The 18,860-nt window shown below is 36.6% G+C and overlaps 1 protein-coding gene across 1 annotated transcript; it reads right to left on the reverse strand.

Moving 5' to 3' along the window:
• Positions 1-14,567: 14,567 nt before the first annotated feature.
• Positions 14,568-15,899, reverse strand: LOC131429235 (26S proteasome non-ATPase regulatory subunit 14). Its single transcript, XM_058593284.1, has 3 exons — positions 15,537-15,899; positions 14,887-15,482; positions 14,568-14,832 (listed from the first exon to the last, which is right to left on the reverse strand). Exons 1-3 carry the CDS (start codon positions 15,712-15,714, stop codon positions 14,671-14,673), a joined length of 936 nt encoding a protein of 311 aa, XP_058449267.1. The 5' UTR covers positions 15,715-15,899; the 3' UTR covers positions 14,568-14,670.
• Between the last annotated feature and the right edge of the window lie 2,961 nt (positions 15,900-18,860).

The raw sequence follows: 18,860 nt of genomic DNA on the forward strand, positions 1-18,860 counted from the left end.
TCGAATTTCCAGAAGAATTTCTGGATGATAGTAAGATAGAGTGCTTCTAAATGAAACTGTATTATTCAGGGAAAAACATATACAGCTTATATTGACAATTTCTGAAATGTCATTCGACGCTTTGAGATTTCGTCTGTCAGGTTTCATCACACACATACATACTCACGCAAAAAATTTAAAACAGTGTTCTATTCGTGTTTCAAATATTCATTAATTTAAAACTAATTTGTCAAGCAGGTTCAAATTTGTACTCGAAAAATAGAACTACATCTCAGCATTGCGCTTGACATGGTTTAGTCGTAGATCTAAAATAGATCAGGCCAAATGAAATAAAACAGCGTTGCGAACAATCTTAGGCAGCGAGAAAGTTCACGTGTAATTTTAAGCAACAAGAAAGTGAATGCTTTAAGTAATTGTGGACCTTCAGGTTGCTTGGGACCTTACCTAAAATTGAGACTGAGCGGAACCTCGAAGTAAGGTGGAAAGTACTTAAAATTGTAGCTTTCAATTGAATCTAAGATTGTGTGTCAAAAATGTGCACTTGATTTTCTCAGAGATGGCAGAGCCAGTTTTCACTAACGTAGATTCCTATCAATGCTCTTACGATCTCATAAAACGCAATTGAACTTTATCCGGATATTACTTTCGATTACGAAATTACACATTGATAATAATTGGAAACATTCACAAAGTCCATGTTTGATTTCGACGCTGAAAAAATGAATCAAACTCGTGGAACTAGCCTAATAATTCTTCAATTGCGCATAGCTGCTGGCCGAAAACTTTGATTTCGGATGTACCGCTAAACAGAATTCCACAAACCTTGATTCAAATGAAAAGTCTTATATTCCTAAAGAATACCATTGAATTTCATTTAGACTTATGGTTTGTGGAATTACAAGAATATGAGTACCACGTGGAGGTAGGGATAGGAGTTACTGTACTGTGTACCACAGTCCAGTCAGTCATTCACCAGTCAAGTTTTCAAAACTTTCTTCAACTAAAAATATTGCAAAAAAAGAGGCCAATCATTTTTAAATTTTACTTTCCGCTTAATTTTTTAATTATTGAAATATATCTTCAACTGTTTTTTAATACATATTTTGGTTCAAGCCCATTTGATTTCTGTTTTATAGCCGATGAAATTGCACCAACATCCCAAATGTATGCAATTATATCTTTGTACATACTTGCGATTTCGATATTCAAGCTTCTCTTTGCCAAGCTTGTGTTCAAGTTTTGTATGCAAGCAGTTATTTTTATAGCGTTTAGTTTCTCTACCATTCTGCGATTTCGGTTGAAGTGATGAACTTTTTCTCATTATCAATCGAGTTCATCTTATATAAATTTGAAATTAATCTTTAGCACTCAAAATTTATCCTAGGGTAGTTGTCAATTTCTCAGGCGAAACGACATAACATGGAATTTCATCCGAGCTTGCATGACACAAGATCAGAGCATACCAATTAAAGCTTCAAATCGTTTTATGGCACTTTTTGACATGCTGTCTAGCAACAACCTACCTCTAGCATGCTACGCGTAAGACTGAAACGTTAGCTATAATTTTGCTTCTATTTATAGATTCGCGTGCTTCAAACAGCTTCGCTTTTGCATCGATTGACCAATCATAGCGATGCTTTCCCTTTGAAATATCGCTTACTCCTTCAAAACCATCGTCTATGGCAGGGAAATCCGGTATGCCGGAGATTTATAGCAGACAAAATAGGACACTGCTCGCTACTAATCAAAATTTTGATCATTTATAATTGAAAACACATGGCTTGATACATTGAAATCGAATCTTAGAAATATTTCCAATCAAATGATGAAACAATATTGATAATTGATACAAAATAGACTGAGCTGTAAGTGTTTAAAACCTGATCACATTTCTACGTGTATTTTTCCTTGAGTTTCTGATTTTCACCCCTATATAGAAAATAAAGATGTGTTCCACATCAAAATCGGAGGAAGACGATCCTGATGTTGACAGCTTTCCTACTGTTAATTTCTGAATCGATTCATAAGTTAGATTGATAATCCTAATTACAAATAAATATTCCATGTTGAATAAGTTTAAAATAGTTTTGTCTTACTACATTATGAACGTATTTTATCAATTCGATTATTTCGACTCGACACACATTGAATGTTTGTTTCAGAGATCCGACTAATTTTTATACATAATATTTATATGTGTGTGGATTATTTTCCCCTTTTCATTGAATGTACTTATCACTAGAGTGCCTATAACCAGAGTGATGACAGCTGCTCGTTTGGAATTTGGAAACGAACAAAAGATCTGTCAAGTACAATGTAAATCTAACGAAACTGCCAACATTTCGGATTAAATGTTTTGAATTGTTGACATCATTACGGATGAGATTTTTTTTATTTAAAAGACATTTTTATTCAGGCCTATTTGCTTACAAGCTTTACGTGGCCGATTGAGCCGATTTTTTAAATAAAATTTTTTTTGTATTCGATCTCGTTGTCACCCTTTTTCTAGTGCGAGTATTGAGGGGAACTTTGTTCGTGGCTCGTCTCGTCACTTACTTCTATGGCATTGTGCACCATGTACACAGGGATTTTAAATTTAACATTGTCATGATCAACACTGTGCACCCCGTTATTAACCGAAGCAAATGCAATGCATCTCTTTCACGTTTGAACATAATGTACAGACAGTTAGACGCCTTGTTGAATTGAATCTCACTTACATCATTAACGTTTAGATGCATTCGTTCCTTAAGCAAGATTTCAATTTCGGTTGCTGCTGGTCTAACTTTGCTGCGCTTTAAATCAATACAAACTGAATTTGGCCTTGTAGGCCAAGTTTCTGGCTTTGTTAAATCGTATTTGCCTATTTCGTGCACTCTATTGTTCACTACACTGTATTGTCTTTGTTTCTGTTGTCTCGACCGTTAACGATTTGCGACTGTGTCGGATGAGATGCGAGCACGAACTGATTACGGATGAGATGTCGTTACACTGGCACTGGTAACTCTTCTGGTGGGTTATCATAAAAATTCATCACTATTTCAATTATTCAGAAATTTTGTTTCAATCTTAGTTAGATATCCACTTCCCTGAAGATTAGCGCTACTTTTCGTTTGAGTATTTCAGTGTAGAGCTACATGTATGTTCGAGCCCCGACCTGGAAGGATTCGTAGTGTCAGTACAATCGTAGCACCAGCCATGCAATGGTTCAGTACACTCTGTATCGGCTGCGAAGTCTGTTGAATGTAATACCAAGGCTTTTGTTTAAATGTATGTTTGGTAACGTCCTGGCAGATTACCGGTTGTTTACCGACGGATAATCTGTGGTATTCCGAAATCTATGCAGCTTTTATACAGACATTGATTGATTAATTATTGCATTTATATAACCCCGACTTACTGATATTACATTCATCCTATAAACTAGAGTAACGCCAATCGAAGAAATGCTAAAATTCATGTTTGATTTGGATGATAATTTCATCACAGAAGTGCACATAATCAACTGTACAGAAATAAAGACTGTCCCAGAGAGTATGGACGCAACCAAAAACCGCTACCATTTCTTAATGGTTCAGAATCTGTCAATTTTTATGGCTGCGTCCTGTTGTTTACACTCTTCTCTAACCACTTATGTAGTTGTTTATTCGTTTTCATTAGTTTGTTTCGAAAGGCGTGGACTTTCAGCAGAACAAAGTCGGAAAATTGTGTACAAATGGTGCACAGAACGCGGACTGTCACTGAGAAAGATAGCAAAAATGGAAGGAGTAAGTGAAAAAGCCGTGCGAAATGCAATTAGAAAGTTCAGTGAGGATAACACCTTTGAGGATAAACTGAAAACGGGTCGAAAAAAGGGGCTGCTAACCCTCAGTTGGATAAACGTATACTGAAGGCGTTCGAGCAAAAGAAGGATGTTTCAGTTCGGGATGTGGCCAAAAAAGTAGGCACTTCGAAGTCAAATGTTCTTCGTACTAAAGAACGTTTGAATCTTCGAAACTATAAGAAGCAGAAACAACCAAAACGTAGTCCGAAACAAGAAGCATCGATCAAGCCGAGGGTTCGAAAGCTGTACAATACGATTCTTGCTGGAAATTTGATCTGCATAATCATGGACGACGAAACCTACGTGAAACTCGATTACAAATCCTTGCCGGGACCACAACGTTATACGGTGCGAGAAGGGCAAGTGTTAAACCAGTCCGAGACATCGATGGCAAGCAATTTGTAACTGCGGTAAGATTTCGAAACCCTTCATCACCACTGCTTCAATGAACAGCGAAATATACATCAAGGAATGTTTACAAAAAACGACTTCTACCCATGATTCGAAGCCACAAGGATCCTGTTGTCTTCTGGCCAGTTCTTGCTGGCCTACAAGACAAAATTCAATTTGTATTGATTTCAAGCGCTGCAAAGTTAGACCAGCAGCAAATGAAATTGAAATCTAACTTAAAGAACGAATGCATCTAGACGCTTATAATGTAAGTGAGATTTAATTCAACTAGGCGTCTAACTGTGTGTACATTATGTTCAAACTTGAAAGAGATGCAATTGCATTCGCTTCGGTTAATAACGGGGTGCACAGTATTGATCGTGGCAATGTTAAATATAAAATCCCTGGGTACATGGTGGACAATGCCATAGAAGTACGCGTGCATGACCTTCCCCCGCTGACCAGCGATGGGTATCCAGAATGGCGTGCGAGTCGTACGTATGCAACTACGTAAAGCAATTCCATCTTACATCGTTCGTGGTCTGTGGTGGAATACATCCGTGTAAAACGCTGATTACGTATGAAAATCAACTGGTTACATGTCTACGGCAAACCTTGCACTGAAACTGCGAAAAAAAAACAAAACAAACAAAAACAAGGACAACCGCTCAACAACGGAAACTAGTGAATGCAGTGCTCCTGTTTCAAAAACACCTTCACCATCTAACCAACCAGTAACTGCAACCAATGTACAACAAGGCGCTTCTACAGTGACTAGCAACGAGATCAAGACTGCGAATAACAAGGAAAACGAAAAGAAGACGGAAACCAAGAATACCACCGATGCGTCAATGGACGACGAGACGAGCCACGATAAAAGTACCCCTCAATCCTCGCAGGAGGAAAATGGAAGCTCCTGTCCCCCTAGAAAAAGGGTGACAACGAGATCGAATACAAAAAAAATTATTTAAAAAATCGGCTCAATCGGCCACGTAAAGCTTGTGCGCAAATAGGCCTGAATAAAAATGCCTTTTAAATAAAAAAAGAGAGAAATGTCAAATTCGTGCGTGCTAAAATTGCAGCACTGCGCACCCATTCAATTGACATGATATGCTGAATGTGATGCCGTGCGATGGCGTTGCTGAACTGAAGCTTGTTTTCGCTCCAAGCTGACAGGGTCTGCTCCGATATAGGCTGAAACAAGAACATGGAAGAATGAGCTCTAATCCCAGTATCAGTGTATTCAATCACTATTATATTACAATCGCATTTGAAAATATTACAACATTTACATACAGAAATATTTCCAAGTACTGTTCCGTGCCGCACTGGGAAGCTTGAGCACAAAATGCAAGCGGCCCGATTCAATAATCGCTCCTGCTTTGCTAAGCAAATAATTCAAATGAATAATTAATTTCCGCATGTGCGTCATTTCACGCGACATTTCCCAGCGGTGCCGCTGCGCTGATTTCATGTCGGCAATCGAAAATACTCATGATGACATATTGATTGTAATCTAGTGTAATTGATCAACACCAGCTTTAGCAGACAGTTCGGTTGATTTATTTAATCAAATCGTCCGAAAGATGTTTAATTTAAGAAGGAAACTGTTTCAAGATTCAACTAAATTTACTGGGAAAAACGAAAATCCTATGAGTTTGAGTATGTATCGATTATCACACCAAAACCGTAATAGTGTTAAGAAGCTCTTCTCATTAGAGTTTATGTGAAAAATCGATGTTATATCCTTGTGATTTTTTGCCAGTCTTTCCATTGTTTCTGTGATTGCAAGCCGAAGACTGCCATAACGAAAATGAATTTATTTTGTCCTCAGTTTAAATTGTTTTGAACGCCCTTTGCGTCGTTATTTGTATAACGTTTTAAAACTTTCAACACTCATCATTCTATACATTACTCCGCAACCGTACACTGATAAAAATCGACACGTTGGGCCGAAGTGTTTCACACCTAATTTCGCCGCATATGACTCGACACTTAAATTGCAAGCGTGAATCATTTCAAATCTTATTTAAGTGGAATCATATTATAACCTATAGATATTAAATTTAAATTCCATCAATCAAACAGTAGATATATTCCAAATGTATTACACTTATGATTCAATTGGCTTGACACTTGAAATTTTGTTGTAGGAAAAATACTTTTAAACTGATGAAAATTCTTAGATTTCAACTGGTTTCAGACTCAAGTATCATATAGAATACATTTTTATAATGAATGCATGATAATTTGTTATTGACCAGGCCCATACTCAGGATTTCGTTTCGGGGGGCCCTCAGATAAAAAGATAAAGTTACTGAAGATTACTTATGAACATAATGCTCGGTTCGCCTTTCACCAGCGTTTCTAACAGACACTTTAAACTTTTTCACTGGAACTGTCCTTATGGAGTATTAAAAAAACATGTACTCGAAGTGCACATGCGTTCGTCTTTCTAGCCCTAAATAAATATGTGCGGGATCCAGCGGCAGGATATCTTTTTCATCTGGAGAATCTTGCTTAACTAAGGCATGCTCGCGCACTTTCTCTTTCCGGTCGTCTAATACAATACAATTTTATGTATTATTATTATTTTCATTTATTTACCTCGGTTTCATCCTTCATTGTATGTGATTTTGATTCTGTGGCTCTCAGTAACATTTAAAATATTGAAAGCGTTGAATCATGTGAAATAACATTTCAATTTACTAAATACTTTCATATCAAGAAAAGAGCTAATGATTCCTTCGTGGATAGAATAGAACAAATAATTCACTTGAATAATATTTATACTCATTTTCTTTCAAAATTAAATACAAGTTTTCGTTTCGATAAGATATGTCTTCGTGCTAATTTTGATCAGTGTATTGCATGACGTTGTAGGATCATATCTAATCATTTCAATATTTTGACAGTTTCAGTAGATTTTGCAAATAAGTGAATCTTCAATATGTTAAAATGAAGTGGTTAAAACTCTTATAAGGCTTTTTAACACCTATAACTTACAAAAGGTACACATATAACGCTTTCTAACACACAAAATTTACAAAAGAGTAACAGATGTAACACCTCATAACGCTTGTACCTTTTAAAAATATAACACATGTTAACGTTTTGTAACACCTGAAACTAAATTCCAAAGTATCAAATGTAACTTATTGAAATTTCAAGATATTCCACCTATGTTTTAGAATTGTTATTTATGTTAGATAGTTCAGTGTTAAGTTTCGCAATACTACAAAACAACTTTAAGTGCATCTGAAACAATTGTGCAGTAAATCACCAACTTGTTCATGTTTCACTAGCAATTATAGATGTTCTGCAAAAAGTTTCACATCGTCATGTAAAACGGGAGTAACTATAACAATTGTGCAAATTATCAAAAATTTTCCAAACGGCTGTCATAATTGTATCGGACACAATATACGTCGAAATTACTATAAATCTCAAGCTGTATGGTTTGCGTAGAAGAATTCAAAATCAGCAAAATAAAACAATTTATCGTAAAATTTTCGGTTTTCCTTGCAAATTTTCCATAGCAAGGCCAGATCTACTCTCTATTAATTGAAGTTCACAGAAGTGTTCGCTCACCATCACGCGCCAGTGGTCACTTGGGTGTATTTAGACGAGAGCGCGTGTGAGCGATTCATGCGAAGAGAATGTGTTTCACTCGCGCCAGCTGCTTTAACCACAAGCACACACTCAAATGCTGTCTATTCCACACTGAGAAGAAGTGCGCTTTCTTCTTTGTGCGATACTTCGTTTTTTGCATCCTCGGTGTGGACAAGAATCTGACTCCAGCGTGTATCACTCTGGTGAAATGCCATCTCTGCTCATGTGGACGAAAAACTAGCGAAATGATACTCTCCGCAATGCAAAAAATGATAAGCCGAATTAAAAATCTTGCTGTAAAAAACATTTTTCTGTTAAGTCCGCATAGTTTCAGCTGCCCCATGAGTTTTTAGGTCAGTGTGCAGTTTTCTTTAGTTTTAGAAAAACAATGATATAAAATTCAAAATTTGAGAAAAAGTTGTGCAAGATTTATCTGTTTGAAATGAACGCAAAAATTGCAGACATGAGAATATTATCCTAAAAGTTCCAGAAATACAGCATTACATACGCAATGAAAACAAAAATCAATCAAATAAATTGTATTCGGTATTCATCTCGCGAAAAAAATGAGCAGTTCTGACATCACTTTTTAAAGATATTGAAAGAAAAGTTAAGTTCATCATAGTTATTCTTATAGTTATATATCACCGCTTGAGCAACTTGTTTTTGCAACTACAGCACATGGGCTTACCAAAAGAATACCTACAGTGCGTATCACAAAAGTCGGGCCCGCTAAGATGAATGACCATACTGTATCGTTGATTAATTCAACTAGAAGATTTAAACTGACAAAAGAAACAAAATGTAGAGCATTTCATTCCGAAATATTAACATATTACTGTTTCCTGTTTTTTAGATAATATCGGTCATTACGTTGTGTGAACCATTTTCTATTCAACTCACTGTTACCATTGATGCCATATTGGAAAATATCAAAGAAAAAATAATTTTTCAGGTTCAATAACATATTAGTTTGATAAAAATTGTCTGAAATTTTAAAGAATGTTTGAATACACGTATTTTAAACACCATTTCGATGATTCTGACTAAAAATAATAGACTGTTATTTTCACCGAAATTGGTGTACAATCATCAAAACACGTTAATTCAAAGTCGCTTGAAAATTTCGGGTGTACGAATACATATTTCACCATAAAATGCAGTTCGTTGTCGATTTTTCATTCGCAAAAACACAGAAGATCAATTCTATAACATGTATCATAATCATTTTTCATGTGCAGATTATTTTACAAGATCCATGTTTGTGTTAAGAGCAGTTGTATTGAAAATCAAACGTGAAACTTATTCGTTCGAAATTATTTTGCTATGTTTTTGTAAACGTCATTAAATTTCTTGTTTACATTACGTAGTAGTTTTTACGAGTTTCACAATTGTTTTTCTCGCTGATTTCATTACTGTTTTTGTGATGGGATCGACGTATGAGTTTTTGTGTCAGTTGCACAATCGTTGTGAATAAATATTCGTAATAACGGAGGAACTCAAAAATATGTTGCACAACACAGAAAAATTACACTTTTTCCATAACACAACAGTTACTCGAATAGTAATATAATTGCACAATCAGTTGAAAAATATAGGACTATAATAACATTCAACTTGGGTTACGCATGTAACGATTTGTAACGCTTATAACTTACAGAAGAATAACGCAATTAATGCTTCGTCACGAAACAAAAAAGTAACGTATCTAACACTTTATAACGCCTGTAATACACGAAAGAGCAACGCACGTAACGTCAACATGGCAAAAAAACTAACGCGTGTCACGTTTCGTAACGTCTGTAACTTACAAAAAGTAACGCTTCGTAACGCCTAAAACTTGCTAAGAAGTAACGCATGTATCGCATCAAAACGCTTGTAACTTACAAATGAGTTACGCTTTGTAACGTCATAACTCACAAAGAAGGTATGCAAGTAACGCTTCGTAACGTCTATAACTTCAAAAAACCTGTCTTAATCCACCTAGTGGTGTAATGATGCCTTTCTCATGTACATATAATATTGTGGTATTCTATTCAAAAATTTTCTCTTCGATTTTTGAAAGAAACCAAGTGATTGTTTATGCATAACATACAGAATAAAACAGTGCTTTGATTGCGTAAGCCATCCTTAAGAGAACGAAATGGGTTCACTATTATATGCACTTCCGGCACCGGAACCCGAGAACCGGTATAGTCAAAGTCGGTTCGTACGGCCACCAACTAACATGACACACAAACTCTTCTAGTACGCACTCTATAACTCCGGATTCGGAAGTCGGATCCGGATGAAATTCAGGAATTCCGTTTGGGACCAGAAGAACTTTCATTTGCATATTAGTTTGTGGAAATTGGTCAAACCATCGCTGAGAAAAGTGAGTGAGAACCATTTTGGTATATATGACCACTATTTCCGGTACTTCCGGAACCGGATACCGCGAACAAGGGAATCGGTTGTTTAGTTGCCTACTGATAATGACTATCGATTTGTGTAGTTTTGAGACCAGTTTAGAAAAATTTTCACGTTTTTTGTTTCGCCGGTTTAAGTGACGGGGTACAATATTGAACACACTTTACCCTATAATTCCGGAACCGGAAGTCGGATCCAGATGAAATTCAGGAATTCCGTATGGGACAGGAAGATCTTTCGTTTGAATCTAAGTTTGTGGAAATCGGTCAAACCATCGCTGAGAAAAGTGAGTGAGAACCATTTTGGTATATATGACCACTATTTCCGGTACTTCCGGAACCGGATACCGGGAACCACGATAGCCGGAATTGGTTTGTTTTGTTGCCTACTGATAATGACTATCGATTTGTGTAGTTTTGAGTCCAGTTTAGAAAAATTTTCACGTTTTTTGTTTCGCCGGTTTAAGTGACGGTGTACAATATTGAACACACTTTACCCTATAATTCCGGAACCGAAAGTCGGATCCGGATGAAATTCAGGAATTCCGTATGGGACCACGAGACCTTTCATTTGAATCTGAGTTTGTGGAAATCGGTCAAACCATCGCTGAGAAAAGTGAGTGAGAACCATTTTGGTATATATGACCACTATTTCCGGTACTTCCGGAACCGGATACCGGGAACCAGGATAGCCGGAATCGGTTTGTTTAGTTGCCTACTGATAATGACTATCGATTTGTGTAGTTTTGAGACCAGTTTAGAAAAATTTTCACGTTTTTTGCTTCGCCGGTTTAAGTGACGGCGTACAATATTGAACACACTTTACCCTATAATTCCGGAACCGAAAGTCGGATCCGGATGAAATTCAGGAATTCCGTATGGGACCGAGAGACCTTTCATTTGAATCTGAGTTTGTGGAAATCGGTCAAACCATCGCTGAGAAAAGTGAGTGAGAACCATTTTGGTATATATGACCACTATTTCCGGTACTTCCGGAACCGGATACCGGGAACCAGGATAGCCGGAATCGATTTGTTTAGTTGCCTACTGATAATGACTATCGATTTGTGTAGTTTTGAGACCAGTTTAGAAAAATTTTCACGTTTTTTGCTTCGCCGGTTTAAGTGACGGCGTACAATATTGAACACACTTTACCCTATAATTTCGGAACCGGAAGTCGGATCCGGATGAAATCCAGGAATTCCGTATGGGACCGGGAGAACTTTCATTTGAATCTAAGTTTGTGGAAATCGGTCAAACCATCGCTTAGAAAAGTGAGTGAGAAAAATTTTGGTATATATGACCACTATTTCCGGTACTTCCGGAACCGGATACCGGGAACCAGGATAGCCGGAATCGGTTTGTTTAGTTGCATAATGATAATGACTATCGATTTGTGTAGTTTTGAGACCAGTTTAGAAAAATTTTCACGTTTTTTGCTTCGCCGGTTTAAGTGACGGTGTACAATATTGAACACACTCTACCCTATAATTCCGGAACCGGAAGTCGGATCCAGATGAAATTCAGGAATTTTGTATGGGACCGGGAGACCTTTCATTTGAATCTGAGTTTGTGAAAATCGGTCAAACCATCGCTGAGAAAAGTGAGTGAGAACCATTTTGGTATACATGGCCACTATTTCCGGTACTTCCGGAACCGGATACCGGGAACCAGGATAACCGGAATCGGTTTGTTTTGTTGCCTACTGATAATGACTATCGATTTGTGTAGTTTTGAGACCAGTTTAGAAAAATTTTCACGTTTTTTGCTTCGCCGGTTTAAGTGACGGTGTACAATATTGAACACACTCTACCCTATAATTTCGGAACCGGAAGTCGGATCCGGATGAAATTCAGGAATTCCGTATGGGACCGAGAGACCTTTCATTTGAATCTAAGTTTGTGGAAATCGGTCAAACCATCGCTGAGAAAAGTGAGTGAGATCCATTTTGGTATATATGACCACTATTTCTGGTACTTCCGGAACCGGATACCGGGAACCAGGATAGCCGGAATCGGTTTGATTAGTTGCCTACTGATAATGACTATCGATTTGTGTAGTTTTGAGACCAGTTTAGAAAATTTTTTACGTATTTTGTTTCGCCGGTTTAAGTGACGGTGAACAATATTGAACACACTTTACCCTATAATTCCGGAACCGGAAGTCGGATCCGGATGAAATTCAGGAATTCCGTATGGGACCACGAGACCTTTCATTTGAATCCTAGTTTGTCAAAATCGGTTCAGCCATCTCCGAGAAAACCTAGTGAGATTATTTGACACATACACACACACATACATACACACACACACACACACACACACACACACACACACACACACACACAGACATTGCTCAGCTCGATGAACTGAGTCGAATGGTATATGACACTTGGCTCTCCGGGCCAATTTTCACTAGTCGGTTTTTCAAGTGATTGCATAACCTTTCTATATGAGAAAGGCAAAAATGTAACGCATGTAACGCTTCGTAACACCTATAACTTACACAAACGTAACGCTTCGTAACGCTCCGTAACGCCTATAACTTACTAAAAAATAACGCTTAGTAACGCTCTGTAACGCCTATAACTTACTGAAAAGTAAAGCAAATAACGCTTCGTAACGTTTATAGCTTACTAAAAGGTAACACATGTAACGCTTCGCAATGCCTATAACTTACAAAGAAGTAACGCGTCGTAACTCGTTTGCCGTAAGAATCTAACCCTAATAACGGTTTTTAACATTCATAATTTCCACAAAATAACTCAAATGATTTGTAACCATCACGTAACTCTCAAAACCTCTATCTCGCGGTGTAATCAACAGAATAACAGGCCCCATAATATTTCTCAAACTTTTTTTTCGATTCTGTTTCTGATTTTTCATCACTGGGGTTGGGAATCGAACCCAGAAAAGGTCCGGGTCCGAAGGGATTCCTCCCAATCCCTCTTTCCTCTCGGCGACCCTGAAAACACCTTTCATCTAAGTTTGTGAAAATCGGGTAAGCCATATCTAAGATAATAAGTGAGTTCCTTTTTTGGAGTATTTGTCCACTATTTCCAGAGCCATGACCCGGAGACCGGTTTAATTAAAGGGATTGTCATCTATTGAGATCTACAAACTGGAAAAAATATTGGAAATTGCTTCAATTCACATGGTCGCCTATAAAAATGGGTGTACGTTATTTGGCCGAAGTTTGTTTGGTAAAATCTCGTTTGGCATACATTACATTTGACATAACTTTGTTTGGTGTAATCTCATTTAGCATGAAATAAAAAGACATACTGTTTCATTTGGTATGATTCTTGTTTGGCATAACTTCAATTGTGCATATTTCTTTTTAATATTCGTTACGTTAAAACTGCGCAAATTCTTTTTGTGAACTCGTCGCATCTTGTTTTCGTAAACAATTGAACATAAAACGAAATGTCTTTTAAAATCGGAAGTGCTTTGAAAGTTTGAAATATATCAATGAATAAGGGCCCAAAGCTAAAAAAGCCCAAACATCACAAAAAGTTGAAGGTCGAGAATACTTTGATTTACAATGTTACAATGGAAATATTCACAATTAAAATTATGCCAAATGAAAATTATGCCAAATAAAAATTATGCCAAACATACTTCGACCAATCAAACGGCGGCTAAAAAACTTACACCCTAAAAAAATACTCCTTAAATTGTAGTTTTTTTTTCATGGAAAAAGCAAAGCATTGTCATTACATTCCTTTTGTGGAAATTTGACCTTCTGTTTCAACAGACTTCGCAGCCAATTCAAATCATACGGAACCATTGCATGGCTGGTGCTACGATCCTACTGACACTAATCATCCTTCCAGGTCGGGGCTCAAACATACGACAACTGGCTTGTAAGACCATTGAACCGCCAACCCCGGGTTAATTTTTCCATTAAATATCCCGTAGTTTCGTATCCGCAAGCCGGATCCTAATAAAAATCTAATAAATAAATTCTGAATTTTCTGTGGGAGTCCAAGTCTTTTCAATTGAATCAAAGTTTCTGAAAATCGAAAAAAAAAACATTTTAGAGAAAGTGAGAGCACAAAACAGTTACGAACACACACATTTTTAGCGATCTTGATGAACTGGTTAGAAACAGGAACAGGAACAGAACAGGTATTTAAAAAAAACTCGAAAACAGTAGGACCTTTCGATAGCTTTTTTCGTGATATGAATGATATTCACACTTTCAACCTAACATATTTACATGAAAACGACAAAAGTTGTAATAGGTAATTGCGACTTAGTTTCTCCAAAAAATGCATTTCTTGTTTTCATTCAATATGGCGTATTAGAAAATAAAACGAGAAAAAAACATGATTCTATAAAGTAATGGGTTTTTAAATTTATAATTTCACGAAAAACGTTCCATTTTTAATAGTTGATCATCAAAATCAGTTATCGATTGACGTGATTTTGATATCTACTTAAACACATTCGTATCCAACATAGCACCCAAGCATTGGACAATATTATTTGACATCAAAGTATCCACTTTCTCTTCCAGATGCCGTTTGGGATCCTGTTTGCCAACATTCTTAATTGCTAGCTGCTCCGGAGTCATTTTCTCTTCATCTTCCAAGGCCTGTAAAAATCCGACTGATTAAGATCCCAAAGTTACTGCATTAAATCAATGTACCTTGTTATAATTTTTAGCCAATTCCAGCATTTCGCTAATAGTGCTTTCATTAATGCTGCAATGCTCCTGGTAGTTAGCTAATGTGAGTCCATCCATCCAGGATTTTTTGTGCAGATTTAGCAGCATCTTTTGCTCCAGCTCATTTTTTCTGTAGTTAATACTAATCGAGTAGTAATGACGGTTGAGTCCATGAATCAGAGCTTGAACGGAAGGCTTCTGTAAATGGCCCAAATTTGACGTTGTTTGCCGGGGCTCTTGTCCCAAAACCAGCATATTTGGGTTTATTAATCGGAAGGCATCGATAACTACTTTTCCCTTGACCGATTGGATAGGATCTACCACAACCGCTACAGCACGCTCTGATAGTGCTTCAAATGATTGTTGCGTGTTGATATCGACACCAGAAAGCCAACAACCAAAACCGGGATGCGAATGGTACCATCCAACTACCATTTCTGGTCTTCCAGTCTGCTTCAACATATCTAACATTTTTGCTTGAAATACCGGATCAACAGCTTCGACCGAAACGCCCGTGCCAGTTTGTGGCATAGCGAAAACGTCAATAACTTGGACAGTATAATCGTCAACGAATTCTCCTGCAGAGAGTATATATATTAAAACAGAACATGTCAGCAATAGCATAAACTTACCCAACATCAAACCCATAACCTCCATAGGAACACCAGCTCGACCATGTTTAAGCATTTTAAGAAGAGCCAATGAGGAAATATAAACCTGTTCAGCGGTATCTACTACAGGAGCATCCGTTGGTGGAGGAGCCTGCGTTAATCCGGGCATTGCACCACCAAGTCGAAGCAGACGATCCATTGTTAGGAACTAAACTATTCAAAAACACTATTCAGTCGAAATTATTCACAGCTTTGAACTTTAATTTTAACTTTGACTCAACGAATAATCCAAAAACTAGTTCAGCCAAGACCACAAAACCAGAAAGCGACAATGACTTTGGCGTTTTCTGTGTTCTTGAACGGCAAGCAGAGATTGACAGTACGGTGTGAATGTGCAAGTAAGCAAGTGAAGTTATCGCTGATGCTGACAGTTACGAATTTACAGAAAACACCGGTGTAGCATACACGGTCAATAAGAAAAGCCAACAATTAGGTTAAATGTTCATCATACTCGAAATACTGCACTTGAGTTACTGAGTAACTTCTGGGGTAACGGAAATATTTTACTCATTCTATTTTGGTCCGTTGTGCATATTACTGGATGTAATCCAAATGAAGCACATCGTGTTTCAGAGTTTTAACTATTTTGTTTTCTTTAACATATTCGGTATTAACATTTACTTCACCTTGATTTAGGGTAACAGAGGTATTTTGGTCACTTCATATATTTTGGCCCACCTAACAAACTTTATCAAATTTAACGGATTATATCGATGTTAAGTAACCCATGTTGCATCAATTTGAAGCTAATCACATTAAATTATCTATTGCGGAAGGTTTTTCGTAGATATTACAACATTTGGTAGATATTTTTACAAAGTTCGCCAAAATAAAATCAATCCTAAAGTGGGAAAGCCGGGGTAAAATAAATGATATAAAAAAAATAAAGTGGGCCAAAATATCTCTGTTACCCTACAACCAAATATATAAGCACCGGGGTAAAATATATCAGAGTGGCCAAAATACTACAGTTACACTATACGAGGGACTATTGAATATCAGTGAACCGAATATTTCGTTATGATAAAAATGTGCTCAAAATGAATGGAGAACACAACATTTGAAAAAAAAATTTGAAATGTGAAATTACGTCTTTAAAATTTTTTTGATTTATCTGAAAAAAAACAGATGCTATTGTATGTATGTATGTATGTATGTGTGTATGTATATATGTATGTGTGAAGCCACCATCAGTTCAAGGCATTACCAGTGTATGCGGGTAGACTTACAGTAGATCCGAATTTGATTATCAGATAGCTTTCATACAAATGCTGTTAAGAAGGCCAAAATGAGTTTTGAGGACCCAGCAAGAAAATTCGGCCATATAATAAAGAATTTCGCTGTACCAGCTTAAACCCGCCTGATGTTTCGTTTGTTATATGGGTGCGTCTTACTCATTTCAGACCTTCAGGAGAAACACAAAGCTTCCCTCACGTGACTCAGGTTGGCAATCCACTTCATCATCCAGTCATTCACTTGTAAGATACCTTGATCCCTGCCCCTCCTTGTTGTCGATATAATTGAGCATAATAAGTATAATATGATATAACATAATATAATATAATATAATATAACATAACATAATATAATTCAATATAACCTGGTATAATATAATATAACTACAGCAGACAGACATCCAAGTTGATACAACCTTTTTAAAAAGCTATGAAAAGCATACATGTGAAAATTCTATAAAAATCACCGTTGCACACGACTTTGCACGCATGAATGTATTTTGGATATCTGTTCTCTGTGATATAATATAATATAATATAATATAATAATATATAATATATTATAATATAATATAATATTATATAATATAATATAATATGAGACGAAAATATATTAAGTAATATGCTATGATACATATATAACAGTTGATGTCGCAGTGGCAGTTATGCTCTTCTTTCGTCGTAGTACTGCAGGAAATATATTTCTTTTTTTAATAATAATAATAATATAAATAATAACAATGTTAATGTTAATAATAATAGTAATAATAAAAATAACAACAATATATAATATAATGTAATATAATTCAATTCAATATATAATGAATAATGTAGAAAACAACCGAATTATATGTTGCAACACACTATGATAAATATTGCATTTTGGGATGGGCTTCAACCTACAAGCCATTTCGCACCCTCTCATTCTGCTACTAACGCATAAGGCGATAGCACCCAGTCGACCCCGTTCTATTGACCAAATGTCATCATAGACGCTCGGAGAGGAACTTGTGAGGACTTAGTTATCTCACCTTTTTACGACCTTATCTGAAAAAAACTATTTTAATCCACCTAGTGGTGTAATGATGCCTTTCTCATATCAATCATACTGTTATATATAATACTGTGGTATTCTTCAAACTAATTTTCTTCGATTCTTAAAAGAATAACCAAAATCGGTTTGTTTCACCGTCTACTAATAAAAACTATCAATTGGAAAAGATTTGAGGTAGATTTAGAAAACTTTTCACGATTTTTCGCTCTTTTCAGTGATGGTATAAAATTTTTCACCCACTTTACCCTATATTTCCGGATCCGGAAGTCGGATTCGGATAAAATTTGGGAATTACGTATGGGACCACAGGACCTTTCATTTGAACCTAAGTTTATAAAAATCGGTCGCGCCATCTATGAGAAAAATTGAAACACATATTTTCATTTTTTTGCACATTTTACCCCATAACTCCGAAACCGGAAGTCGGATCCAAATAATATTCAGAAATTTTGTATGGGACCACAAGACTTCATTTGAATTTAAGTTTGTGGAAATCGATTCAGCCATCTCCGAGAAAAGTTAGTGCAAAAAAACGTTACATGCACACACACATACACACACACAGACATTTTGCGTACTCGACGAACTGAGTCGAATGGTAAATGACACTAGGCCCTCCGGGCCTCGGTTCAAAAGTCGGTTTTCAAAGTGATTGCATAACCTTTCTATATGAGAAAGGCAAAAACAGATGCTGTTGCACATAAACGTTGTTTAGCTCATCCACATAGTATTTTGCAAAATACAAGTAATATGGACTGCTGCGATCCATTTTATAAGAGACCTGTTACAAGTCAATTGAAGATACACTTTCAAAGCAATCACATGAGTAGTCTTTTTATTGAACTTTAAATAACAAAGCAAAACAGATAGACCTGGCCGCACTGAATCTACCAACGTAACGCCATTACACTATTCTGAGATTCAAGTTCCGATCGAGAGAGTATGAGAGAGTGTGCGTGAGAGCTTGGAAACAAGTGTAGCATGATCGGAAAATCA

The sequence above is a fragment of the Malaya genurostris genome, chromosome 2 (genome assembly GCF_030247185.1).
Source record: "Malaya genurostris strain Urasoe2022 chromosome 2, Malgen_1.1, whole genome shotgun sequence".
In the NCBI taxonomy this organism is placed as follows: domain Eukaryota; kingdom Metazoa; phylum Arthropoda; class Insecta; order Diptera; family Culicidae; genus Malaya; species Malaya genurostris.